This window comes from Fusarium oxysporum, chromosome VI (genome assembly GCF_013085055.1).
Source record: "Fusarium oxysporum Fo47 chromosome VI, complete sequence".
In the NCBI taxonomy this organism is placed as follows: Eukaryota; Fungi; Ascomycota; class Sordariomycetes; order Hypocreales; family Nectriaceae; genus Fusarium; species Fusarium oxysporum.
In genome coordinates this window covers 906,623-932,474 of record NC_072845.1, presented here as the reverse complement: position 1 = coordinate 932,474, position 25,852 = coordinate 906,623, and the positions used below count along the sequence as shown (strand labels likewise).

Genomic DNA, 25,852 nt, shown 5'->3' with positions numbered 1-25,852 from the left:
ACCTTATTTAAATTAAAGAAGGTAATGAATAGAAAATAGCCTTTTAAATAAAATATAGACTATTTAAATATCTGGTTATGCCTTTTAGATTAACTAATACACCTGTAGTATTTTAATATATAATTATAAATATACTTTAAGAGTACCTTAATATCTTTATAGTTTACTACCTAGATAATATTCTTATCTTTTCTAATATAGAAGAAGAGTATATAAAATATATCTATAAGGTTTTAAAAGCATTATAAGATGCCAATATACTTATTAAACCTACTAAAAGTTACTTTTATTAGTCCTAAGTAATATACTTAGGATATAAAATCTTATATAATAAAATCAGGATAAATAGGCAAAAGATTATAGTAGTTACTAAATAGAAAGTTTTAATATTAGTAAAAGAAACCTAATCCTTCCTAGGATTTACTAATTATTACTAATAATTTATTAAAGGTTTTAGTAAAATTACTATCCTTCTTATTAAGATTACTAAAAAAGATAAATAATTCTAATAGAATAATAAAGTATAATAAGCTTTTAAATAGCTTAAATCTGCTATTATAAGTAAACCTGTCCTAGTTATATTTAACCCTAACCGGTAAGTAGAACTTAAAACTAATGCTTTTAATTTTGCCTTAGGAGGATAAATAGGATAATGAGATAATAATGGCATATTATACCCTATTGCTTTCTACTCTTATAAGATACACGGAGTAGAACTTAACTACCCTATTTATAATAAAGAATTCCTAGCTATTATTAACTGCTTTAAGGAATTTAGATACTACCTTAGAGGAAGTAAACACCTAGTAAAAGTATTTACTAACTATAAAAATATAGCTTACTTTGTAATAATGTAAGAGCTAAACTGATAATAATTATACTATGTTGAATACCTATGTGAATTTGACTTTATTATAGTATATTATAAAGGCACTGATAATAGATATACTAATGCTATTAGTTAATGACCCGATTTTAATATAAGAACTATTAAAACTAAAGAACAACTCTTAGAAACTAACTTTAAAGGAGAATATTAGTTTACTTAATTAGTTAAGATAATTATAATAATAATAAAAGGACTAAGACCTTTACCAGAATATCAAGGCTTATTATACTATAACGGCGAATAAGACTTTATTAACTAGCTTAGAGGGTTATATTATAACCAAGGTAGTGGTATAACTTACTTCAGAGGAAAAATCAAGATACTTAATAAACATATATTAATAATCTTTAATTACTATTATAATTTAGTCCCTTATAATAGAGACTATAAGAAAATATAGGACTAAATAAAGGATATTTATAATAGCATTACCCTAGAATACTATATATAAAATCTAATAGAAGGCTATAAGAAATACAACCCTGTTAAGACTATTAATAAAATATAGAAAAACAATAAATTTCAAAAATAGATAAATTTTAACACTAAACTATATAATCTATAAGAAATAAGATTTAACTATAAAGGAAAAAGAGTATAATAACTTTAATAGGTATTAAATAAATTTAGAGAATAATTAGTATAGGATATATATAAATACCCCCTATATGGCCACTAAGGCATTATAAAAATATAAAAAAGAATATAAGAAAACTATAATATAAAAGGAATAAAAGGAATAATAAAAAAGGTTATTTAATAATATAACCTATGCTTAAGAATAAAAGTATAGAAATATAAACCTTATAGATAATTATAACTATTATTAGTAGTAAACAGACTATAGAGTTTTATTATAATAGATTTTATAACTAAACTATCTTTGTTAGAAGAACCCTTAACTAGAATCTTTTATAATAGTATTATAGTTATAGTTAATTAATTTACTAAGTTCTCTTATTACCTATCTTATAGAGAAGTAATAGATGCAGAAGAACTTTCTTATATCTTTAATTAATATATTATTAGTATATACAGGTTACCTATAGAAATCCTTTTAGATAGAGGACTTATATTTATAGTAATATTTTGGTAATTACTTATGGTATGACTTGGATTAAATTACTGACTTATAATAGTATTCTGACTGCAGGTTGATGGATAAACTAAATAAATGAACTAAGTACTTAAATAATATTTATAGTGTTATATTAATTATAAATAGAATAATTAGATTAAGAAACTACTAGTAGCCTAACTTGCCTATAATACCGTGTATAATAAAAGCATTAAGTATATACTGGCTTATGCTAGCTTTAGATATAACCTAGATGCATATTACGATGTATAATAAATAAAATTAGTTAACCTAGCTGCTATACTTAAAAGTAATAATCTTAAAAATTTATATAAAGAAATAAAAATAGAACTTGAATTTGTTAGAAAACGTATAAAAAACTATTATGACTTAAAATGGTTAAAGGGACTAACCTTTTCGGAGGGAGATATAGTCTATTTAGCCATAAAAAACATTAAAATAGACTGACTAATGTATAAATTGGATTATAAATTTATTAGACCTTATAAAGTACTACAGAAAATATTAGAAAATAACTACAAACTGGACTTATTACCGAAGGTTAGGCTTTATCTAGTCTTTTATGTTTTATTACTTAAATTAGCAGTAGATATAATATAAGTTAAAATAGGTAATAAACTATAAGAAATCTTAGGACTAGAAGTCTATGAAGTAGAGGTAATTAAGGAAACCTGCGTTTATAATAGCTAATGGGAATACTTGATAAAATGAAAAAACTACCTAGAAAGCGAAAATATATGGGAACTACTAAAATACCTTGTTAATGCCTAATGACTTCTAAAGGATTTTTATTAACTAACTTGAAAGGGATGTTGCCTAAAATAGAATTCTAATTAATTATGTCTATGGCACTTAAGGACTGAGTATTAGAAATAGTTATGGACTCCTCCTGAAGCTTATTTGATTCCTCCTGGGACTGCATTCCTTGAGTAAATAGCTTATTACCCTTCTTCTTTAATAAATGCTTCTGACTGCGAATATGGGCCAACTTTGCTATAGCTGCCTTAAGAGCCTTCTTAGCTTTTTCTTCCTCCTTCTCCAACTTAGTGCAAGCTTTTATATTCTTTTTTATTATTAAAATGTTAGAATAATACTTAAATAAAAATAAGCGAAATATATGATAAGAAGTAACGCCTGAACTATTATATATTACCTTAGCCTTAGTATAATTCTGATATCAATGAGATTAATTGCCTTTGATTTAATAAGAAAGGCCTTTTCGGAAATAATAGGAACATGGTATAACCTTGTTACTAAATTTAATAATATACTTAGAAAGCTTAATGGCTTCTAATGTTTTCGGGTGCGGTTTGCTTTTAGAAATATGACCTGATATCTTATTAGTATTTAAAGGATAGAAATAGGATTAAGTTTAATTTATAACTAATAGATGGAAAGAAATGATGGTTATACAGGTCTTGAGGATAAGACCTAATAGAGGGGAGAGATTGTGTTATGACCTTAGCGGTTATGTTATATAAACCTTATTATTTTTTACTAATTACTAGGATAGACCTATTATCTTACTTTAGACTGATTTTCTAAGACCTTTGGTCTACTGATAAGATAAAGGACTGATAACCCTTGCTTTATGGTCTTCTAGACTGATGTATAAAATATATTGGTCCTGAGAGGATTGACCTTACTATAGTATTAGTCCTCCTGAGAACTATTAGTATATAAAACATATTTATTAGCACTTTTATAGACTTAGCTTACTAGCTATTAATAAAACTTCTTTATATTGATTAAGCCTAATATGTATTGAATCTACTATTAAGAGATGTAATACTTTGATAAGCTTAGTATTATGCCCTATGCAATCTGCTAATAATAAACCTAGCACGGCTTAGTTTATCCATAGTTGGAAACTACCTGTTATATATATAAGGCTAATAATAAGAAAAAAAAATTATATTTTTTAATATATTATATAATAGTTTATTTATTTTTAATTTTCTTTTTTTACTATTAGCCTTATATAAGGCTATTAAGCTTTTTAACTTTTCTATAAAGGCTTAAATAATAAGACCTCTATAGCAGGCTATTATTATAGAATTTAAAATTATATAAGGTTTATCTGCCTTAATAGCGTAATTACTGCCTTAACCAGGCAGTATCTAATATTAATTATAGCTATTAATATAATACCTTTGTTATAATAGCCTATAGCCTAATTCTATAGACGGCGAATGGGATTAATGTTCTAGATATCTACCTGTAGCTTATACACCTTCTCCTTCAAGGTTATTACCATCGTAGTGAGAGATAATACCACGTAGTTGTGGCATGCGTCGAATGGCTGGGATGTAGATAAGCCATGTACCTCCATAGTAATGCGAAAGTCAAAAAGAAGCCTATTAATTACATTCTGGGTTGGGTATAGCGGTTCTGGAGGCAATCTAGAGTCTGCTGAACCTTTCTGATGCTTTCTAATGTTATGAAGACTTCGTGTTATAATTGCAGAATATTGTTGAGGTGGATGTTACTGTGAGTTGGTGTTATTGTGGTTGTTCCGTTTTGAGTGAGTTAGTAGTGATGGTCTTGTGTGCTGATGGCAGTAAAGTAAAGGTAGCGGTAAGGCCGAATTTATACTACTATCTCTTCTGTCAGATGCCTTTTTCTTTATGATTATTTACTGTATAGATTAAAACCTGCGTTTCTTTGTTCTGAGTATGTTCTAGATGTCTGCAATTGTACTAGGTAGCTGCTTAGCATGTTCTATAATCTTGCAAATGCTTATAGTTACTAGTTAATAAAGATTAAAGTTATATAATTATGTGTCTGTGAAAGAGTAATATGATTGCTGTGGAGAAGCGTCGCCTCGGCTATCTTTCTCCTTCTATATTATGTAGTTTAGCAATTAAGGCAGGAGCAATTATTCTTAACATTATGAATATATCTATGTTTAAGTAGTTGTTATCTAAAATAAAGCATGATGAAGTTTGTTCCGACTCTCCTCTTTCCTCTCTCCTCTCGTGTTCTTGCTCTTCAGGGCGTTCTTCAACGATCGGATCCTCAGTTTATTCACCTTACCTTCCATGGCGGTTTGGCTTCTTACTCTATTGCTTTCCCTGTTGATGGCAGTACTCGCAAGACTGGTAGGCGTCTCTATTAGCATATCCCGCTCAGCCGCTTACCCTATGTGCTCTTCTTCAGATCATGATCTCAGTGTCGATGTCATCCACAATTCAGACTACAATGCTCTTGAACAATGCTTCTTCGCCATCGAGGACCAAGCGAAGTTGACCTCCAAAGTCAGCACGAAGGATGGCTCCCAGCACATCCTCGATAACTCCCCTCGAGTGATCATCGCTGTCGACTGCACCGGCAGTTGTGTTCCTATGTACGGTAAGTACGCCAGATCTAACTCCCGTGATCCGGCATATCTGACGACGGTCAATGGTAGGCGAGTGCTATGATACACGCGGGCAGCCTGTAGGACCTTGCTGCAACGGTATGTGCAAGGCCAATCGCTGTCGACCGTGGAACTCGACTTTGTCCTAGACTATTAGCATACTGAAGGGGTTTATGGCGAGAGTTCTTGGGAAAAGACGGTTATCATCCGATGAGTAAACGAGTAACGTTTCGATCATTCTTCTGGGGAAGTTTTTGGGTTGATATTTCGGTTATGGACTATCGTTTAAAGCATATTGAGTTTAAATTGACCAGAATGAGAATGCTTGTGTAACATAGCTGTGTTGTCACTGACCTCTTCGTATCACATTAAAACATCAAACCCTAAGTTGTGGACACGATAGAAGCATAGAGTAAATCTCAATTCTTGAAATGCAGGAAGGTATCTCATAAGTCTCATAAGTATCGTACAGTTGTCATAATCATTCTATCACCAACTCCATAACAATGCGCCGATCCAATGCCTGTCAACAAGTGCTCTGGATTGTGTAACCTCCGTAATGCTTGAGCATGTTTTTAACGTAATTTTCAATCTTTGTGAAAACGAGTATTAGATACCATGAAAGAGAATAAACGCAGTGTCGTCAGCCATTATCGTCTGCGACTATGGCCATGGTGCTCGGGCACCCTTGTGGTTTGAGCTGAGGCAAGGTCAACGCCCTGCCTCATCAGTTTCTGTCTGGTACTGTTGGGATGCTTCTGGCCCATGAAGCCATCAACCAAGGCCGCACCAAGAGCAGCTGTTGCAACTTTGGCGCCCTTGGGGCCGAGCCAGGGACCAGATTCATGACCAGATTTCATCGCAGCTTGAGCACCAGCTGTGAAAGCAGTACGGGCACCAGCCTGGACCATGGGGTTCTGCCACCATGCAGTGCGTGGCTTGGTGCTAGCAGGCATGGAGCTGCGACGTCCGGCAGGACCGCTGCCGCGATTCTTCTGTGTGGTCGGAGGCCGACCTCGATTTGGAGATCGAGCAGGATCTCGCCCACGACGGTCTCTTGTTTGAGACCGTGGGCGTCGTCGACTGGCAGCAGCAGCGGCACCCGCTCCAGCTCCAGCAGCTCCAAGTTTGGCACCGTAATGATCATCCTCCGAGTCAGAGTCGGAGTCTGGATATCGTGACTTTCGACCCCGTCCTTGCGACTTAGATCGAGGTGACGGTGGCACTGATCTTCCATGGCGCCGAGGCGATTCCGGCTCAGCATCGCGGTGCTTGGACCGTCGTTGGTCTCGAGGATCATCGGGGTATGCGCGTGAAGTTGGTTCCCGGGCATATGCATTACGATCGTAAGGATGCACTGGTGGAGCATCGCGCTCGAATCGAGGGTATCTGTCAGGTCGTGCGTCCCGTTTTCCACGGATGGGTAACTCCCGTTCCCGATCCCGATCCCGCCCTGAGCGAGGCTCGCGTGAAGATTGGCGAAATTCTCGCTCGGGGGAATGAGCATCGCGATCGGGACGAGCTGAGCGAGCCTTTCGGCGAGGTGAATCTGGCGGGGGTCCGAAGGGTGGAGGGCTGATGTCTCGGCTTCGTCGATCAGGCCCGGCACTCCGTCCACGACGCTCCGGCTCATATCTGCGACGGGGACGGCCTTCGGCTCTCCGATCATCCATCATAGGATCATCAGGGTACCCTGGCCTGCCAGGACTCGGAGGGCGGCGACTTCTTTGTGTCTTGTAGCGACGGGGAGGTGACGCATCTGTTGCCGGCTCTCTTCTGACTTTGCGGGGAGGAGGTGCATTTCGGTCATCGTAAGGGTCATACGACCTCCCGGGATCTGGCGCTACGTAGTCATCGTCATATCCGTATGGGCGCGCTTGTTGTCTGGACGGGCGGTAGTAGGCCATATGTGTAGCAGTGATACGGGTGTTGAGACCTGTGAGAGCGGAAGATGGAGGCTCTATCCGATGGTTTGTTTGCGTGTCTGAGAGGTGAAAGGGCTGGTAGGTTGACGTTGTTGTAAGAGAACAAAGGTTTATGCAACGTAGCCAGGAAGTTGTGAGTTGCCTAGATGTGCATATCGATAGTGGAGAGGCAGAATGTTGGGGATAAATCCTTCTTTATGTAAAGAGGTGCCTGCATAAAACACGTAATGGAACAGGTGATAAGCGGTAAGAGGAGAGAGTAAAGGAGAACTCCGTATCCAGGGATCATCAAATATAGTAGGTCACAACTTGGGTCATGGCGCGGCTTGAATCTGAACCGGAAGTGAGACTGTCAGTGAGTGAGTGGGTGACCTTGGCGCGAGGATCAAAGGGCTAAGTCCCTAAGGTAGAGGAGGGGGCCGCTAACCAGATCTCTCTTCCGTCATTGAAGAGGATGCATTAATTTTCGCACATATAATCAACACATAGCGTTACAATTCGCTGATGGGATGCATAAAACCAAGGCCAGAAATATGGCGTCGAGGTGCATTACCCGGAGAAGAATACCAGCCATCCAGCTCTGAGCTTGACAGGCTTTCCTGGGGAACTCGGTGTGGGTTCCATTAAAGACCCTGCATGTTCGACGTCATAAGATCCAACTGCTCAGCTGATTGACGTCACTACTCCAAGGGTCTCGTCTCTCGTTAACCTACAGAAAATGGCGGACAAATGATTGGGAAAATAGCGAGTGATTTCTGGTCGATTCCTATCAATCGACGCATCTAATAGGGACAGGATATCGCTCAAACACCTCTTTTGAGAAGGGAATTGTTAGTGTCTCATGAGGCCATCGGGGCGCTTCCTCTCATGACCTCAGCTTCATACGGAGGATGGCCGGTCTCTCCCCGGCAAGCAACCCGCCTTGCGCGACCCTTGGACGAATGTTAGATTGAAACGTGTGCTTCATCCTTCAAACAGGACTCATTGTAATTGTTGGCTGCCGCCTTTCATGCCATCATGACGATGCTGAGCTTCTCTTCGGCCTCCGAGTCCGTGATACATCTATTGATCCAGGGAGTAGCATAGATGCTGCTCCTGGTGCCAATAGGAGATCGTGTATCATATGACGCTTCCACACGATTATGACAGTCACAGACACACGTTTGGTCGTAGTGATATCGAGAAACATTGAGAGATCTCATCACAGACAAGCAGTCATACTGCGAGGTTAGAACGTTCAGCTCAGATTCCAGACCAGATAGCTCCCCCTTGTCAAGATCAAAATGATCGCTCTTTGATGGACTGGGGTTGCATGTGTTGTATCGGAAGTTTATCATGGGATCTCATCGGCAATGCCAATCTAGCTGATCCCATTTAGTTAAACTTTCAGTTTGACGCAGGAGGACCAGGGTTTATCCATCCTGTACTGTAATATGCTGGGGTTTGACTCAGGCAAAAAGCAAGCTGACTGTGTGTATAATTGTGTTACCTGGTTCTCGTCGGTGTGGTATCCCTAGGCGCCTTGTCTAATGCAGTGGCAACCAGCCATCGACCCTTGAAGACAACGGGCTCGGGACTTACAATTTCCGCTCACAAATGATGGCGGTGAGAGTCGTCGGTTAAAACCGTCGTCATACCCAAACGTGAGATCAACAGAGGGGTATTTCGAGCAAACCTGTATGAAGCTCGGAAGATCGAGAGTAGTCATCTGGGGCAGAACAAGGTTGACCAGATCGGGATAAGGACGAGAAGAATTGGAAAGCGGGGAACGGAAACCTGCAGACCAAGAATCCATCCTGACCTGGGGAAATGGCGGGAAGAGGTTGAAATGAAGTGCCGGGGACCGGCAGTCACTGAAACTGAGCCATGAGGCTCAGCGCTTTGAGGCCAGAGTTCATGTTGTGCAACTCAGAACGCTCAAAGAACTCCATGTTGAGCCAAAGATGCACGTTTTGTGCTGGGTCTTTTATTAGGCCTGAGTAATTCTAAAAAGACGGCGTTATTTGGGTCAATATCTCTTTGTTGACTGCCTCATGAACACGTAGCATCGCTCATCTTTCAGCTCGATTGCTGTTGCACGAAGCAAGGGCGAAACTGGGCAGAGTAACGTTATGTTAATAGAGGCACGAGAACACCAGAATAAGTCCGAGGTGCAGTGACTGAGACACCCTGGAAGACATCAATAGTTATTTCAATTCAGCTGTGATGATTTTGGGAGCTTGCGCCTTTACGGCGATCTATTGATGCATTGCATCGTGATTAACAACATCACGATGAGAGTCACGATAGCAATGATACATACACACATTCAACTGAGTTTCGGTGACCAGCGTCAATACAGATCGCAGACTTCCGGCCCACCGCTACCGGAACAACTCTCGGCCCTGGATAGCTCAATTAAAGATCATCAATCTCCCAGTGTTTCGTTCACTAAAAACTGTTAGCAGGCGAAACTCGGATAGGTGATAAAGCTCGGAGGACGGCGCTTTTCTGGGGCTCTTGGTCCGTTATCTTTTGCGCTTATCACACTTGACATGCCTCCAGGGCCTTTATCAACGAGTGAGCACAGGCCAATATTCAATTAGTGAGCCACACACTCCGCACGGTGTATCAAAGTTTCAGCACCAGCGCAGCACGCGACAGTACATCCAAGCTAGGAAGGTCATCAGCCACAAGCTGATCAACCGCCCGTTCCGTTAAAGACGGTGAGAAGCTTTTCCATCGTGCTAACAGCGACCGCAAAAACTTCACATCTTGAAGGCGAAACAGTCGCAATGAATCAAGAAACAACACCAAAGCGCCAATATTATAGTTCTAAGGCGCAATAGAAGAGCACAGCATTGCGCCGGCTTCTAGAAGGAAGGTGCTTACCCGACCTGTTCTAAAGATGTTCAGCTCCATCCATCCACACTGACCTCGAACCATTGAAATTGCCATGCTTGCTGTCTCAGCTCGTCCGTGTTGCCATGTGTAACAGACCAACAAAGCAGATAAGCACAAGATCGATCCTACATCCTTACACCATTCAAATTGGACCCTCCGATATTGTGACTGTGCATTGTGTCTTTTGCAAGCTGTGCTCAACTTTCGAGTCATTTCCCTCCTCGTCGCACGAAACAAAGCCCCACGTGAACTACAACTGCTGGAGCCGCTTGATCATCATCATCAAAACAGCGGATGCTTGCAGTTGAATACGTTTGAGCTACAACATGGCACCACATGGTCCAAGCCACAACGCGTCCAGTATTCGCTCGCACAGTCCGCTCCACCTCTTTTCGAAGCCTGCCAGTGACTTACAGTGACTCCATACCGTTAGAACGGAGAACAAAGAGCTAGGAGCAAATTCGAGTCTTCTGAATGGGCGGCTCGTCTCTGGGTGGCGTTGCACCCGCGCCGCCGCTATCGCTATCGAACTCCACCTTACCCGCGCAATGGCTTGCATCCTCTTTTGCGGTTCCTGGGCAATTGTTCTGGCACTGCTCGTTGGCTGCTGGGCCAAGAGGCGACGACGTTTTGGGTAAGGGTTTAATCGGACGGAAATTCAACAATGGCAGCAAAAATTTTTGAAAGGATGAAAAAACCGGGGTCAATGGCTAAAAATCGACTGAGATGAATGTAGTGCCTCAGCCGATTCGTTCTTGCCATTCACTTTTTTGCGGAGCATCTCGAGGAAGCAGCTGCCCATTCACCGGAGACTGGGCAACCGGTACTATCACGAATTTGCCATCTGCAAATTTGCTCTCTTCTCTTTTTCCTCGCGCATCATCGCGAATCACCTCTTGCCTTGGCTGCAACACTTTGCTCACCTCTCAAGGGTTGGTTGAGCTGTATGTACCACTGACGTCTCTTTGTCGTCCTATTCTTCGCCGTCGTCTCCCCCGGGTCTCTCACGCAAACTCTAGAACTTTCACCAGCTGCAAGTCAAGTTCAACGCTGGCTCCAAGCGCATGACAGAGACAGAGAAACTGCTCCGAGCTTTATTTGATCAACCTTGCTAGGGCTTATATCTTTGCTCTGGCTCGAGCATTTCTTTGGACCTTCCCATCGGACCCTTGATATCGGGACGTTATTCTCTTCCCCGATACGGCACATTCGTCCGTCGTCGCATTACACCCTCTACTACTCGACAGATTGCGATCGGGACTCTTTACGTTTCCGTCACATCTTGGCCTACCTACTTAGGCGTCAATTGCATCTACAGGTACATACACTACGTGCGCATTGCATTACATTACGGCTTGCCTTGCACCACGTACTAGGTATACCAGCCGACGCCTCTTTTGTACTTCCATCAGTAAGTCTCTAGTCCATTGCCTTCCCTGGATCTTTTGTCGCCCTTGCGCATCAATGTACAACCTCTTCTATGTATAGTTTTGGACTTTGCGCCAATACACCCTTGCTCACATGCACCCAATCCCTAAAACCCCAGTTCCCAAGTTCCCCAGTCTCTTATCTCCCCCAGTTAAGATATCTGGGCTTGGACCCCCATTGCCTATCCCACCACATACATAACCTCCGTTGTCCCTCCATTAGCCTCCTCGGCCGCCTCCGACCCTCTTTATCGGAGACATACCGTTGGCTATCTATCTGTCTAGACTTGGCCAATACAGGAGCTAACTGTAAAAGAGTCTAGGACATTCGTCGAACGCTTTGGATCGCCATTAGTTAAAGACAGCTGCCTCCCGTCTGTCAATTCAACTTTCAATCTCGAGCTTCGCAGCACGCCGATCACACTTGTCCCGTGGCTTTTGGGTTTTGCTCAATTTTTGAATACCTTTTTGTCACATAGTCATTGTCAACCCAATCTTCAAGATGGGTTGGATGGACAAGACCAACCGCAAGATTGCGGCCAGTCCTGTTGGACGTTGGTTCCAGCTTGAGGGTTCGGGTCATGTAAGTCAAATCGGCCACCTCCGATATCAACTTCACAGCTAACGCTCTCTCCAATTAGCCTCGTGAACGCAAGGGCTCTCTCTTCTTCACTGAGATTCGAGCTGGTCTCGCTACCTTCTTTGCCATGGCCTACATTATTGCTGTCAACTCTTCGATTGTTTCTGAATCCGGTGGTCCATGTATTTGCCCTACTTACAAGGACGGTGCTTGCGTCCCAGACGAAGCCTACCAGCTGTGTGTTGCCGAGGTCAAGCGTGATGCTGTCACTGCTACCGCTGCCATTTCTGCTCTGGCTACTTTCTTCATGGGCCTGCTTGCCAACCTTCCCGTCGGTCTCGCTCCTGGTATGGGTCTCAACGCCTACTTCACCTACACCGTCGTTGGTCCCAGCGGCTCTGGCCCCGTCCCTTATGAGCTTGCCCTTACAGCCATCTTCATTGAAGGCTTCATCTTCTTCGGTCTTGCTCTCTTCGGTATGCGTCAATGGCTTGCTCGCGCCATCCCCCGCTGTATCAAGCTCGCCACCAGTGTCGGTATCGGTCTCTTCTTGACGCTCATTGGTCTCACTTATAGCGAGGGTATCGGTCTGATTGTTGGTGCCGTTTCCACTCCTATGGAACTCGCAGGTTGTGAATCGCAATACCGGGACCCTGACACCGGTCTGTGCCCTTCCTCCCAGAAGATGAGAAGCCCTACCCTGTGGATTGGCATCTTCTGTGGCGGCATCTTCACCGTATTGCTCATGATGTACCGTGTCAAGGGTGCCATCATTGCTGGTATTCTTCTTGTCAGCATCATCTCCTGGCCACGAGACACTCCTGTGTCATATTTCCCCTACGACACCCTTGGCGACGATCGATTCAACTTCTTCAAGAAGGTTGTCGATTTCCATGAGATCAAGCACACCCTCAACGTCCTCCAGTTCAACATTTCTGGCCACAGCGGCCAGTTTGGTCTTGCGCTCATCACTTTCTTGTATGTCGACATCCTGGACTGTACTGGTACACTGTATGGTATGGCTCGTTTCGCCAACCTTGTCGATCCCGTTACCCAGGACTTTGAAGGCTCTTCGATTGCCTACATGGTCGACGCCCTGAGCATTTCCATTGGCGCTGTTTTCGGTGTTCCCCCCGTCACTGCTTTTGTCGAATCTGGTGCCGGTATTTCCGAGGGTGGAAAGACTGGTTTGACCGCCATGGTTGCCGGAATCTGCTTCTTCATTTCCATCTTCTTTGCGCCGATTTTTGCTTCCATTCCTCCTTGGGCCACCGGCTGCGTTCTCGTTCTTGTTGGTTCTATGATGGTTGGCGCGGTTACTGAGATCAACTGGCGTTACATGGGTGATGCTGTTCCTGCTTTCCTCACCATTGCCATCATGCCTTTTGCGTACTCCATTGCCGATGGTCTGATTGCTGGTATCTGCACATATATGTTGATCAACACCGTCGTTTTGGTCATCAAGGTTGTTTCCGGTGGTCGTATCGTGCCTCCCAACTATGAGGAGAGAGACGGCTGGACTTGGCGCATTCCCGGTGGTTTCTTGCCCCCCTGGTTGAACCGACTTGCTCACGGAAAGAAGGACTTCTGGCGTGAGGAGTTCCCTCCTGCTGCCAATGACACAACTGTGAACCAAAATGCCGTGCCTGAGGAGACTGGTTCTGATCATGGTGGATCTGAGGGCGGCAAGGTGCCTGAGACTACTCTTCCCCGTGAGAAGGAGACTTGAAAGGATATGGAAGAGTTTGCGGCTACTTAAAAATGTCAGTATGTTGAGTGAACGTAGGAGGATCTGAAAGATACCCAAGAAAACAATAACATGATGTTCTGTTTGATATGCCTGACCTGTCCTTGCAAGTGATGTCTCGTAAAGACGTGTCGCCCCGACTTCAAACTACACAGCCATGTCGAGGCCCGTCAGTCCCTAGCCCGGTTTCTCGGAGTTTTTGGCATTCGACTTACGGAAGGCGTACATGTCTGGGATGTGCCAGGTAACACTGGTGTAAGTAGCATGCCATGGTGTACGTGCACGATCCGTTGCACTGTGTTCTGGGAACTGAATACAGAGCGGACAATATACAATCAGATAAGTACGTATGATGAGACGAGTAGCACACAAGGCCTTCGTGTTTTCATATCTGAGCAACTGTCAAACAAGGCGTATCTACAGCTGGGTTTCATGCGAGTTCAACACAAATGAGCCTCATCCCCCAGCCTGTATCCAGTCCTCATAACAAGTCGTCTTTGAGATCTTCAAGTCATAAATCATCGCTCTTCGCTAAGTAGTTTCGCTCTAAGCCATCAAAGCAATGTGCTTCAGTTCCCTAAGTCATAGTTAGCTTCTATCGTCAGTGGCTGGGGGGGGTTGACATACTCCTGCACCTGGTGTCCAACTTTCATGGGAGGATACTCAACCTCTCGTCCCTCATCTCTTCCAAGCTCCTTCTGTCGCTCTCGCACTTCCTTTGCCCTTGCTACGAGCTTGGGAACGGGGTTGAGATCGACATCACTGCCAAGATGCCAGAACAGAGTACTCGAAATTCTGATCAGAGGTCTGTCAGGGAAGTCACACTTCCTCTTCTCAATGGTCTCAATGGTCTTCTCATTCACAATAACCTCGTGGAAGCCAGCTTTGATGAGTCCACCAGTGATGTGCTCAATCTGCTTGCCCGCTTGGACAAGGAGGTAGTTTCCTGATGGGATCTTGACGGCAATACGGTTTCCGGTGTTGCGTGCCCAGATGTGAAGACCAGGGTAGCGGGAGCGACCATGGATGGTGAGGAAGTTGAGGTCTGTGTGGAAGCCGGCCAAGATGGTGTTCTTCTCGCCGTACTTGACCAGGTCTGAGGCTGTTGGGGCAAGAAGGTGAGGTCTGTTTACGCACGTGAGTTTGGGCGACTGCTATGATATTGTGAGGGAACTTACCCGTATTTTCCAGCATCGCTGAAGAACTGAGCTGGTAGGTCTAGACCAACGGCGGTCATCTCTGCCAACTTGGATACACTATGACATTGATCAGCACTCGAGGGCTCAAAAGAAGGAAACTCGGGGACTTACGCGCTCTTCATAGACGTCCCCCACTGGTTCATGGCTGGCTCCCATCGGTCTCTGATATGAGGGGCTTCAGGGACCACGTTTGGGGCGTTCAATCCAGGGAACTCGGTCTCAAAAGGCGGTTGCTCGCTCATTCTCCAGAAGAATCTGCACTTGGGATCCGGTGAGTGAGCTGAGATATCTAACGGTCTTTGTGAAGGGTCGAGTCTCTGAATAACATCGAGGCATGGCTCATCAACAGCACACTTGGGCTTTTCTGTGTTCTCTAATGTGACACCAATTTGATAGCTCAGCTCAGGCTTCTCATCTTTTCTGAGGGCCTCTTCGGGTTGAGCAAAGTAATCTTCAAGAATGTCGAGGAAAGTTGAGTTATCCTCCTCTGAGACTCGGCTGTCGTGAAGGACGAGAGCACCGTATGTGATGAGGGCGTTGGCTGCTTTTCTGCACTCTTCTTGAACGGCTTCTGAGTCAAGAGGGTTGTTTAGATAGACATCGAGGTCAATCACGGGGAGATCCATGGATTGTTCTGCTGACACCATTTTGTAAGGTAGTTCGTATAGATGACTGAGATACGTTGACAGGTGAGATAAGCAGATGTCGACACCACAATCAGCCCTCAATTTATCCACATCCCGCAGCAGAATATATATGAGGAAAAAGGAGAAAATGAGGATTCAGTGAAACAACAAAAATTCTTTTCTTGGTGTTCCACTTCGGGAAGCTGTTACGGATTGAATCTGTGTTCTTTGGGAGAAACGTCGATTACGCGAGCTTTGATTGGTCAGGAGCTTGTGGCCCAGAGACGGAGTTGGCCGGTCCCCGACAGCAACTGATCATGAGGGACGGACTTGGGCGGAATTGAACGGACTTGCAATAAGAATGTTACATTCAGACACCGAATAGACCTCTTATATACGAATAACTAGTGTGAGAATAGGCTCTTGCCATATTTGTATGCTTGGCCCGTATCTCCGGTGCGAATGGAAAGCGAACCAGTCAAGTTGACCTAGCTATGTCTCACTAGAACAGGCGTTAAGCGGACATAGCATATCTCAAGTAGCAAACATCCATCTCATCTTCAAACTGTGAGAATAATGTGAAGAGGATGAGACTCTGGTAGTGGCAGTCCATAACATGAGGCGTAGGATTATGGTTGTCCATGGTCTACGTGCCTGTACCGTATCACGACTTTTCAGTAGCAGACATGGACAAGGCCTACTCAGCCCACCGCAGCTCATTCCTTGTAGAACAAGATGCTTAAGCTAATCAACTTACGTTCTTTCAAGCCTAAATTGTCAAGGTCATCATAAAAACACAAATATGGCACAAAAGATTGGTTCAAGGAATATATTTCCATCTCACAAATAAACTCGCCAGGCCGTCGAGGCAATGCCCACCTCCGCTGGTAATATACACCTCTTTTCCCATCCAATCCTCCTCTCGCTCTCCGTAAATCTTAATTTCCCTCCTCTCTTACGAGCGCTCAGCCTCAAGTTCCCGCTCAGCCTGCTGGTAGTACTTGGCTGTGTCGACACCATGCTGGTTATGGTTGACAAAGTTGAACCAAGGAATCGTGCTAAGGAACAGAGCAGAGTATCTGCTCTGTCGGGCAGCAACACCCTGAAGATGAGGGCTTAGCCGGCTAACGCCATATAGAGGCTCACCCTTCTTAACCTTATCAACCATCTCGCGCATATCCATCTCAATCTCGCGGGCGTTCTCGGTGGCGCCGTAAAATCGGACTATTCAGATTAGTTCAGTTACTCAATGTCCTCCGGGTGCTGTAAACGTACGGGCTGATCGCTGGTAGAAGTAGAGGAAACCACCCAAGAGACCAACACCACCAGCCAGTCGCATGGCCTTGGGGAAACCACCCTTGCCTACGTGTGAGGGGGCGAACTTCTCGAGGGCGTAGAGAGCAGCGGGAGCGAAAGCAGCGGCGACGGTGCCGGCGATGTAATCGGATGTACGGGCATAACCCACGACTCGCTTGAAGTGACTGCCGAGGATCAGCAAAGCTCAACCCAATCCAACCCAAATCCAAGCAATTCGATTCTCCAATGCATTCCATCTCATTCCTATCGTCGTCGCTGGGTATCGGAGGGGCTCAGGTTACGTACGGATCGTTGTCAATGAGCTATAACATCATCAGTTAGCAACTGCAATTGCTCCATTAATTGAAGCGTCACTTACGGGATACTCGGTCTGAACGACCTTGCTGGTCCCGACAAAGGACGGGGTCGACTGCTTTGTCGCTGTCTCAGCCATTGTGTGATGCGTCGTCCGTGGCAGTCAATTCCTTGAATACTACCACCAAAGCCTTTCGAGGTCGTCGGTTTCGGTACATTCAGAAGCTGGAGCCGGAGTGGATGCCTGAGGATACAGATCACGTGCTTTGGTCAGCCCATCGAAGTTGGCGATGATTGGTCACGTGGAGATCGGTGGGGGTGAGAATCAATTAAGCTCTCGACGCGTCTCCCCAGTTCAAGACGCGTTAAGCATTGAGTCCACCAGATCCTCAAGATCTTTTTATATAACCACAAGACAAGATGCCTACACTAGACTCAGATCCCGCCAACGGGCTTGATAACTACGATGTTGACGACTTTTCTGACGATCCATTTGCATCGCCACCACCCGAAGCGGCCAACAAGAAGCGAAAAGAGCCAGATTCTGGTCTCGGTATTGATGAAGAGGTTGATGTCAAGAAGAGGGCGCGAGTTCCCAATGTGAAACTCGACGAAGAGAGGTGCGGAAATATAATACTGCGTGGTCTCAAGTGATACTGACATTATGTAGATTACTTGGACCAAAGGGTATTCCCAAGCTAAGACAAAGGGCGAAAGATCTCAAGATTAAAGGCAAAGGCCATGAAGTATGCCACCATCTGCCAATTAGTACAGTGGAAACACACTAACAGTCAGTTCAGTTCTCTGACGCCTCTCGACTACTATCCTTCTACCAACTATGGCTAGACGACCTCTTCCCAAAAGCTAAATTCCTCGACGCCCTTACAATGGTCGAAAAGGCGGGCCACAAGAAACGAGTCATGATTGCACGAAACGATTACATCAACGAAAGCAAACCCAAAGATAGAACTGCAGACGACGAAGAAGAGGACGACATGTTTGGTGAAAACGATGCATCAAAACCTACAGAGCAGGAGGGTACAAGACCAAAAACACCAGAGCAAGACACAGGTGTGCCAGACGATGACGATCTTTACGGTGCCACACCACGAGCTGCACAACGAAATTCAGGACCAATTGTCCCCATCCGCAACGACGTTCCAGAAGATGATGATTTCGAGGCTCTTATCGCCGAGGCAGCAAGTCACGATGCAGCTCCGAGAGCGAGAATAAACCCTACACCAGCAGAGCCAGATGACGATGACCTAGATGCTCTCATGGCGGAAGCTGAGAGCCATGATCAGACGAGCAAAGAGAAGGGGCAAGGGTCGAAAGATAAGGAGACGAATAATTTTGATGATGAAGAGGCGGCTATGCAAGAGATGGATGGGTTATGGTAATGCTGCAAAAGATATCAAGATAGTTTGGCGTTGGGCGTTTAGTTAAGCGCGAGTTTTATGTCGTCGGCGCATGTCATTGAACAATCAATTAATCTTGTTGCCAATCAAATGTTATTCATCAAGAGTATTGCTTGCTTCTAGGTTACCGATCTCGAGATATATGATTGCTCAACTTCAGATGATATTGGCAACTGCACGGAAAACAGAGTCTTACAGATATGTCAAGGTGGTCAAAGAAATAGAAAGACTTCGAATAAGAACAATCCTCAGCGAAGTTTAAACAAGTTAATCAAGTGCGCTAATACTCTTCAACATTACCTCCTCTTTTTCGCATCCATACTGGACTCTGGAGTCTCTTGACGCTGAAAGACAACTTAAGATTGAATGTCTATCGTTTTAACGAGTATTACAAACTGAGGCAACAACCAAGTCGGCATTCAAGGCAAAGGCAATTATCACGGGAATAGAACAGATAGTGTTGGTCATACGCTTCTTTGAGCGTTCGTTGTATTGTTACACAAAAGGTTTAACTGATAGGCTTTATTGCCAGTCCCCCCTGGGACATTGATCCTTTGCGCCTTGCACCGTTTTTTTCCCAAATCAAAACATTATCACATTACGGTAGATCATCATGGATATAACTCTCATAATGTCTGTACCCGATTGTTCTCTTCCTCCAATATCACTGACAAAGCAGCCTTCTTGCTTGGTTGATGTACACGTAGTGGGGAGCGAGTCTCAGGGTCGAGGACCTCGCCAGCTTCACGCTGAATTCGGGCCTCCTCTGTGCGGATGGCCCAGAGGAGTGTCAACAATAGTTCACGCGACGGCAAAGTAATCTCGGAGAAACACCTTACCAACTCGTCTTGGCCGCGCGAATCCTCAGTCTCGCGCTCCGACTTCTCGACCCTGTCATCGCGTCCCTCAGACACCAACCGCAATGCCACCAACGTCGCATCCGTTAGAGGACGCGCCAGGGAGGGGCTGCTGGATAGGATTTTCCGAAGAGACTTGATTCTCAAGTTCGTAGAAGCGGAACTCGTCGCTGAGGATCGCAGCGGCGTCGTCGGTTGGCTTCTGGAGCTCTGCCGTGATGCCGTTGTCGGTGTCGTTGATGAAGGTGTTGTACAATTCGTCGTTGAAGCTGTTGTCGAGATTGAACGGGGACGTGTCAAAGTCCAGATAAGGCTCGTCAGTAGCTGAGGAGAAGGGTGAAGAGAGATGCCCGCTTTCAATGAGATAGCGATCTGTGTCAAGGGACGTTGACAGAAATTCAGAACCACCGCAGCTGAAAAGAGTGTCATCTGAAGTGGCAGGAGCCAGGCCAATGTTGGCTGAGTCAAGGTTGTGGGTGACTGGGACTGGGACATCTTCGACACCTCCGCCGACATGTGACACTGCAGGTCGGACAACATCGCAGCAGGACGTTGTGTCAGGTCGGGAGAGGTGTTTTCAGACTGTTCCAGGATTGTCTCCTTGGCCGGCTCCTGTTGGACGATCTCTTCAGATTCTTCGGGGACGGGTGATAGGCAGGGGGATAGTGCCATGGGGTCGACGGTGGCATTGGGAGACACCGTGGTCTCTGTTGGCTGGTGTGTTGTTTGGGGGCTGAAGAGCTCCTGTGACAGAGGGGGAAGACCATTGGCCTTTCGCATCTGAGCAAGCTCATCCATGAGCCGGGCGTTCATCTGCTCAGCCTGTTGGATGGCAGCCTCGAGGTCCTTGTTCCTCTTCTCGAGCTGCTCAACCTCCTGCCTCTTGCGTTCACGAGAAGACTGGGCCGCGCGGCGGTTCCGTAGAACGCGCTCAACTCGGCGTTGCTCCTTTTCATCAGCGGTCTTGGCTCGCTTTCTGCGTGGGGAGTTAGTGGAACCGTTCGTGACATCATCTTCAATTGTCATTGGTTCATACCTAGGAGGGAGGTTTGTCTTGGGCTCGGGAAGGACTTGGCCCCATGACTTTCTCTTCTTGGTGGTCTTTTTCTCAGGGGCTGGAGAAGGGCTTGATGTTGATGCAACGCCCTCCTCCTGCTTGATCATCGGTAGTAGAGAGTCATCGTTGTAGGACTTTGGTGTCAACATGTCCATGGGGTTCACTGTTGAAGCTGCGCTAGGGGTGGTAGCGGCGAAGAGTGATGTGTAGGCATCTTCAGGAGCTGACATGAGAGACTCGGCTGGAGACTGGAAGAATTGGGAAGCTGGTGACCCTTGTTGCTCCATGTTTGTGTTTGTTTGTGTGATTAGGTGTGTGGTTTGTTTGGATGGAGAATCTGGAATTGGGTCTGAAATTCAGATACAGCAACGGATATTATGGGGATAAGTAGCTGTTATTAGAGATGTATGAGGCGCAGGCAGCGATGTTCCACCATCACAAGACTTGGCCAAAGTGTGAGTCAGTGACTAGACTTTGATTACGTCTGCCTTGATCAACTATGAGTCAGGTCAGGTGATGGTGATGACGATGTGGAAAGGAGCTTCAAGAGGAAGAGGACAGGTGTTCACTCTGTATTAGCGACCTTAATTGCTGGGTGCTTGTCGGTTTGGGAATGGAAAGGTCAACTTGGTAGGAGCGGGCAGGCCCTCTTTATCTCTTGAGGACACGTTGAGAGTTTGGAGGGGCAAGGCTCGGTAGATGCAACTGCCTGAGGCACCAACCCCTGAGATGGGGTACCAAGACTACCCCCTGAAGTCGTTTTGCGAGCCTAAAGAGGGAAGGTGCTCTCGGATAGGACCCTTCTGGTGCCGGGATGCACTGGTGCACTTCGCTACCCGGCCCCTCCTGGAACAGGCTTTCAGGGGGCGCAAGTTACGCCACCGAGCGACACGCACCTCGACTGCAGGGGGGCTTAGGAATCTGCCCCACAGCGCATGCCGTAGGTCTCATTGGCGGAATACGATCTGACACAGCGCTGTCCGGGCCTGTACGGAGCCCCATCGACCGTTCGAGTTTCCAAAAAAAGGGGGTTGATCAATCGGAGGCCGTGAGACCTTGGGTTCAGTCCGCCCGTTAGTTAGTTGACGGGCCTGACGGAGCACTGAGCCTGCGGTGCCAGAAACGCCGTTCTTTGTTCAGTAGGTGACGGACCTTGTAGCTCCTTGTGCCTCATTTTGAGGATGGTGCGATGATCCATTGCGGAGAGATTGTACTCGGTACTCGTGGTGGGTGCACGAGAATAACGATCAATAACTCAAAAGCTGATGAGGCTCGTGTAACAAACCACAGACCCCGTGTTGGTGGCTTTAATTTTAGAGAACGCGAGAGATGTAATAATACCTGCGTAAGATAAGCCCAAAAACTGCCGATTCTCATGAATACGCTTCAGCCATTTCTCCCTGTGGGTGGTGCAGCCCGTGCATTCCCATGGAGGAGAAAAGGCTATTGAAATGTCGTGATCCCCTCCCTCTTCTTGGTAATAACCACTGATATGGATCTACATCATCAACTCAACAAGAGGCTTTCATCAACTCTATTCCGCAGGTAGTTATTCACACTTTACAAAGTTTAGCATGGCCCTATAGCATGTTTGTTTCCCCCGAGGCGTCTTATTCTGCACAATGACGAGATCTCAAAGTATGGATACACCAAAGGAAAATGGGCGAAGGAGGTCGAAGGAATGGATCCGACAACCACACAATTCTAGGTGCCTCCCACTGTAATTCCTCTGCCCAGCGCTCACGATATGGAGAGTCCTAGGCTTTTACCTTAGTTTTTCGTACACAGTCAGCTATTGTCAGCTCTCCACCAAACCCACCAATCCACCCAAGCCACGCAGGGAGAAAATCCACAGACTCAAGTTTATTCATGCAGGGCATCATCATTTCTCTCGTTATCGTCGATGATGGCTGCCAAGGGAGAAGAGAGAGAGAAAGCGGTGTTGAAAAGCCATCAGCTCTTTGGGGTCCGTTGGTATGTGGCCAAAGGGAGCTCAACATAACCCTCAGGCAGAGGGTCTCTTTGCAATCAACCATCAAACTCAAAGCAAATGATGGACAGGCCAATTGAACAGCTCAGTAATTATCGTGACCCCTCCTGTATTGAAAGCCTCGTAAACAACGGAAACAATATCACGGCGCCTCAGGAAACATTATCGGTGTTACTGCTACTGCTGCTGCTACGTGACAGACGAGACTTGTAACGAAGCATTTGTATGCACACTTCGTAAGACGACGTCGTCTCTTGTATAAGCGGTCATGGCCCAACCTAGAAGCTGGGCTGACGCTGGCTGACGCCTCATCAAGTGGAGTTTGCTCTCTCGTGTGTGTTCCAAGAAAAGAACTGCCTGAAGCTAACTAAGCTGCTGGTGTTGCTGCTATTGTACCGCCGGCCCTACCGGGGACGCATCCGTCATCCACCAAAATACCACCTCCTCCATTTGTTTCGCTGGCTCTGGAATCTCAAGGCCTCCATATTATCCACCAAATGCCCCATCTTGCCATCATCGACAGTCGCTCATCTTGGCTCTGTTTCCTTGATTGCTGAGATCGTCAGGCTCTCAGAGCTTAGTCTTGAGGCTACCAGTTTCAGAACTATTTTACTTTTCGTCAAGCTTTGCATTTGAGTTCAGCTTACGCAGGGACAAACTCTCAAGCGATGAATGTAACAAAGAACCTTGATAAGTCGGTCTGGTCTGATATGCATTAAGATTGGCGATATAATCGCGAATCCCCTCACCAGATTCTCCACTGCCGAGATACCTGTCTGTAGATGCGGTGAACTGACCTCTGGACTGTCGGTTTTCTTGAGCTCCCTTGATTGCTGGGATTGTTAGGTCCGTGAATCAAAGTCTCAAGTAAAGTTCAGCTTTGGGTCTTCAAGCCTCAATACCGAATTGGGATGGAACATGCAGATTTTCTCATTCGTGAAGATGGTCGATTCCCATTCTCCAATTCACCGGTTCTTCGGTCGAGCTCCCTTGTAGTGCTACGGATCGCCTCCCCGTGACCTGGAATGGAACGCTACTTTAGTTCTCTGAGAGACTGAGACCTGCCAATGCCAATGCCATGCAGCTGGGACCTCGCTACGAAATGGGGCTCCTTTTCTTGGCGAGACTTGAACTGAACAAGACAAGACAAGACAAGACAAGATCTCGTCCGTCTCGAGCGGGAGGGAAGGGGATGGATCTAGGCGAATCTACCAGCCGCCCATCCCATCCCATCACTTCACTTCAGTCCAAGGGATTCCCTCTTCGAGACACGGAAGGGGGAGACATGCCAACGGTTAAAGTCGCAGGGAGAAACGTTCAACCTCTTCTGCCTCTGCCCTCGTTTCTGGCATGTCTCAGGAGCACCATGTTTCACTGTAAGTGATCTTCCCGTTCACTGCCCCGTCAGAGATATCGTTCGACCCTGATCGTCAAAGAGCCCCCTTTCCTGATCCCTCGAACCCAAAGATGCCGATAGTCTATCCCTTTTAGCCTGTCCAGCTCGCCTCTCGTCCCTAGCTCCCACGATAGTTCTTCCGCCGGAGATATAGTCCATACCATAGTCAGACCATAGATTCGCGCGCCAGTGATTGAGGGTCTGGACGCAAGAGGAGCTGGTGGAGATTCTCATTCCAAAACGTAGCGTAACCCCTGGTTTGCAATATCGGGCTCATCTGAGCTTAATTGAACCAATTAATTAATCTCAAACCTGTGCTCTATTGCCGGGGCCGTATCGAATATTATCTTCATCTCTGACTTACGCCATGTCCTATCAAAGAATCTCATCTCATATTCGACGCGTTCCCCATTGCGTCAGGTTGGCCGCCCCGTACTTTTGTTAGTATCGGAAGACGATGGAAGCACAGTGAACCCACTTCCTCTCACGATCAGACATGTCCCATATGAATTGCTCATCTCCAATCTCATCCCCATGCCTGAGTCAAGTCTCATCAGCTAAAACTTCAGCATTGATCACTTTCCAACCGCTGTTTTCGCCCAGCCTCTTCGCGTGCGACCGCTGCGGCACCACCCGCCGCCCCTTAACCAAGCGTTACTAGGACCAGACATTGAGTGAGAAACAGACTCGGATGGCAGCAAGTCCAAGCTTGGACTCCTCAGGATAATTGCTCGTTTGTTGCACAACGAAATGTATAGTACGCGGCGACGCGCAAATCGGCATGTGGGATATTAATGCTTATCACCCAACCCGAACTGCCGATTGTCAAGATATCTCTGGGCCGGTCTTATAACGACCCTCGCTACCATTCCTCGATTCTTGCAACAGAACTTCCACATACCGAGGGCCCAGTAATTTGCGGCCGCCCTGGGGATGTCACAACGGCCGCTGCTCTTGAACGGGATCCTCAGTCCTACGGCTTCTCGTAGAGTTTATGCCCGTTCCCTTGAGGTCACTGACGTTTGTCGTTTGTTGTTTCTTGGTAGCTGAATCCTGCCATTGACTCGCTAATGGCCGTTGAAGTCCATGTTTCATATCCAGTATTTTTAGAATGATCTCATGTTGTAGCAACTTTATATCTTGAAACAATTATAGCCCAACGAAGCTTCTAAGTCACCGAACCTGAGGCGATGTTTCAGCGTCGTTTCAATAACCATCGCAATAACCATCGCATCTTGAATCGTTAAGCCGAAAGTCGTTCGTTCTTGCTAAATGTGAATCTACTGTTAGGTCCTCCCTTCGTGTAAGTTTTTGTGTGCGTCGTTCCAGAAGCTCGAGTTGCTCGTTCACTGCTTAAGCCATAGTAGCTCGTTGGGTGGAATATTATACAAGGGACAGCCAATTCTTTCGGTATTCATACCTTATGGTGCTAATATGTATCTCTTAAGTTGTATAAGACGGCAGTGCATGTGGCATCATTGGTGAACATACACTCGAACATATGTCAAGGCCATTCAGTCTTTGACTGGCAATTTGGCTGCATATTGTCCAGTATCCTCATAAGGCCGTATGATGTCATGGCTAGGTCACTATTGGCACCAGAGACAGTCAATTGAGCATCTCCATGATCGTCAGCAAAACACTACTATCAAACCATTATTACCCGTCAATGTTCTTTGTTGATGAATTCGCTGATTAACTTCGGCCAAAACTACCCTAGATCAATGTAACAAGCCTTCTTCCAGTGGCTGTGCAAAGCCACAATCAGAGTCTTATCAGTTCCGCCAAAA

The 25,852-nt window shown here is 45.6% G+C and overlaps 7 protein-coding genes across 7 annotated transcripts; 3 read left to right on the top strand and 4 right to left on the bottom strand.

Annotated features, from left to right (window-relative positions):
* Positions 1-4,926: 4,926 nt before the first annotated feature.
* FOBCDRAFT_275199 (uncharacterized protein) lies at positions 4,927-5,495 on the top strand (the record flags this gene model as incomplete). The annotated part of the gene is made up of 3 exons (XM_031187197.2): positions 4,927-5,089; positions 5,148-5,339; positions 5,398-5,495. The coding sequence occupies 3 exons, from the start codon at positions 4,927-4,929 to the stop codon at positions 5,493-5,495; spliced, it is 453 nt and encodes a 150-aa protein (XP_031038332.2).
* A 501-nt stretch (positions 5,496-5,996) lies between these two features.
* On the bottom strand, positions 5,997-7,253 carry FOBCDRAFT_275198 (uncharacterized protein; the record flags this gene model as incomplete). Its single annotated transcript, XM_054704969.1, has 1 exon — positions 5,997-7,253. The coding sequence occupies one exon, from the start codon at positions 7,251-7,253 to the stop codon at positions 5,997-5,999; it is 1,257 nt and encodes a 418-aa protein (XP_054560944.1).
* A 4,401-nt stretch (positions 7,254-11,654) lies between these two features.
* On the top strand, positions 11,655-13,996 carry FOBCDRAFT_225214 (permease family-domain-containing protein). The gene is made up of 2 exons (XM_054704968.2): positions 11,655-12,164; positions 12,223-13,996. The coding sequence occupies exons 1-2, from the start codon at positions 12,084-12,086 to the stop codon at positions 13,888-13,890; spliced, it is 1,749 nt and encodes a 582-aa protein (XP_054560943.1). The 5' UTR covers positions 11,655-12,083; the 3' UTR covers positions 13,891-13,996.
* A 356-nt stretch (positions 13,997-14,352) lies between these two features.
* FOBCDRAFT_39794 (uncharacterized protein) lies at positions 14,353-15,773 on the bottom strand. Its single transcript, XM_031187207.3, has 4 exons — positions 15,219-15,773; positions 15,087-15,164; positions 14,536-15,033; positions 14,353-14,485 (listed from the first exon to the last, which is right to left on the bottom strand). Exons 1-4 carry the CDS (start codon positions 15,752-15,754, stop codon positions 14,455-14,457), a joined length of 1,143 nt encoding a protein of 380 aa, XP_031038342.2. The 5' UTR covers positions 15,755-15,773; the 3' UTR covers positions 14,353-14,454.
* A 775-nt stretch (positions 15,774-16,548) lies between these two features.
* On the bottom strand, positions 16,549-17,544 carry FOBCDRAFT_225211 (NADH-ubiquinone oxidoreductase complex I, 21 kDa subunit-domain-containing protein). The gene is made up of 4 exons (XM_031187209.3): positions 17,409-17,544; positions 17,336-17,352; positions 17,009-17,214; positions 16,549-16,957 (listed from the first exon to the last, which is right to left on the bottom strand). Exons 1-4 carry the CDS (start codon positions 17,481-17,483, stop codon positions 16,689-16,691), a joined length of 567 nt encoding a protein of 188 aa, XP_031038344.2. The 5' UTR covers positions 17,484-17,544; the 3' UTR covers positions 16,549-16,688.
* A 168-nt stretch (positions 17,545-17,712) lies between these two features.
* On the top strand, positions 17,713-19,052 carry FOBCDRAFT_225209 (replication fork protection component Swi3-domain-containing protein). Its single transcript, XM_031187210.3, has 3 exons — positions 17,713-17,964; positions 18,015-18,090; positions 18,145-19,052. Exons 1-3 carry the CDS (start codon positions 17,765-17,767, stop codon positions 18,742-18,744), a joined length of 876 nt encoding a protein of 291 aa, XP_031038345.2. The 5' UTR covers positions 17,713-17,764; the 3' UTR covers positions 18,745-19,052.
* A 168-nt stretch (positions 19,053-19,220) lies between these two features.
* On the bottom strand, positions 19,221-21,319 carry FOBCDRAFT_225206 (uncharacterized protein). Its single transcript, XM_059609684.1, has 3 exons — positions 20,656-21,319; positions 20,169-20,595; positions 19,221-20,148 (listed from the first exon to the last, which is right to left on the bottom strand). Exons 1-3 carry the CDS (start codon positions 20,961-20,963, stop codon positions 19,669-19,671), a joined length of 1,215 nt encoding a protein of 404 aa, XP_059465092.1. The 5' UTR covers positions 20,964-21,319; the 3' UTR covers positions 19,221-19,668.
* Positions 21,320-25,852: the final 4,533 nt, after the last annotated feature.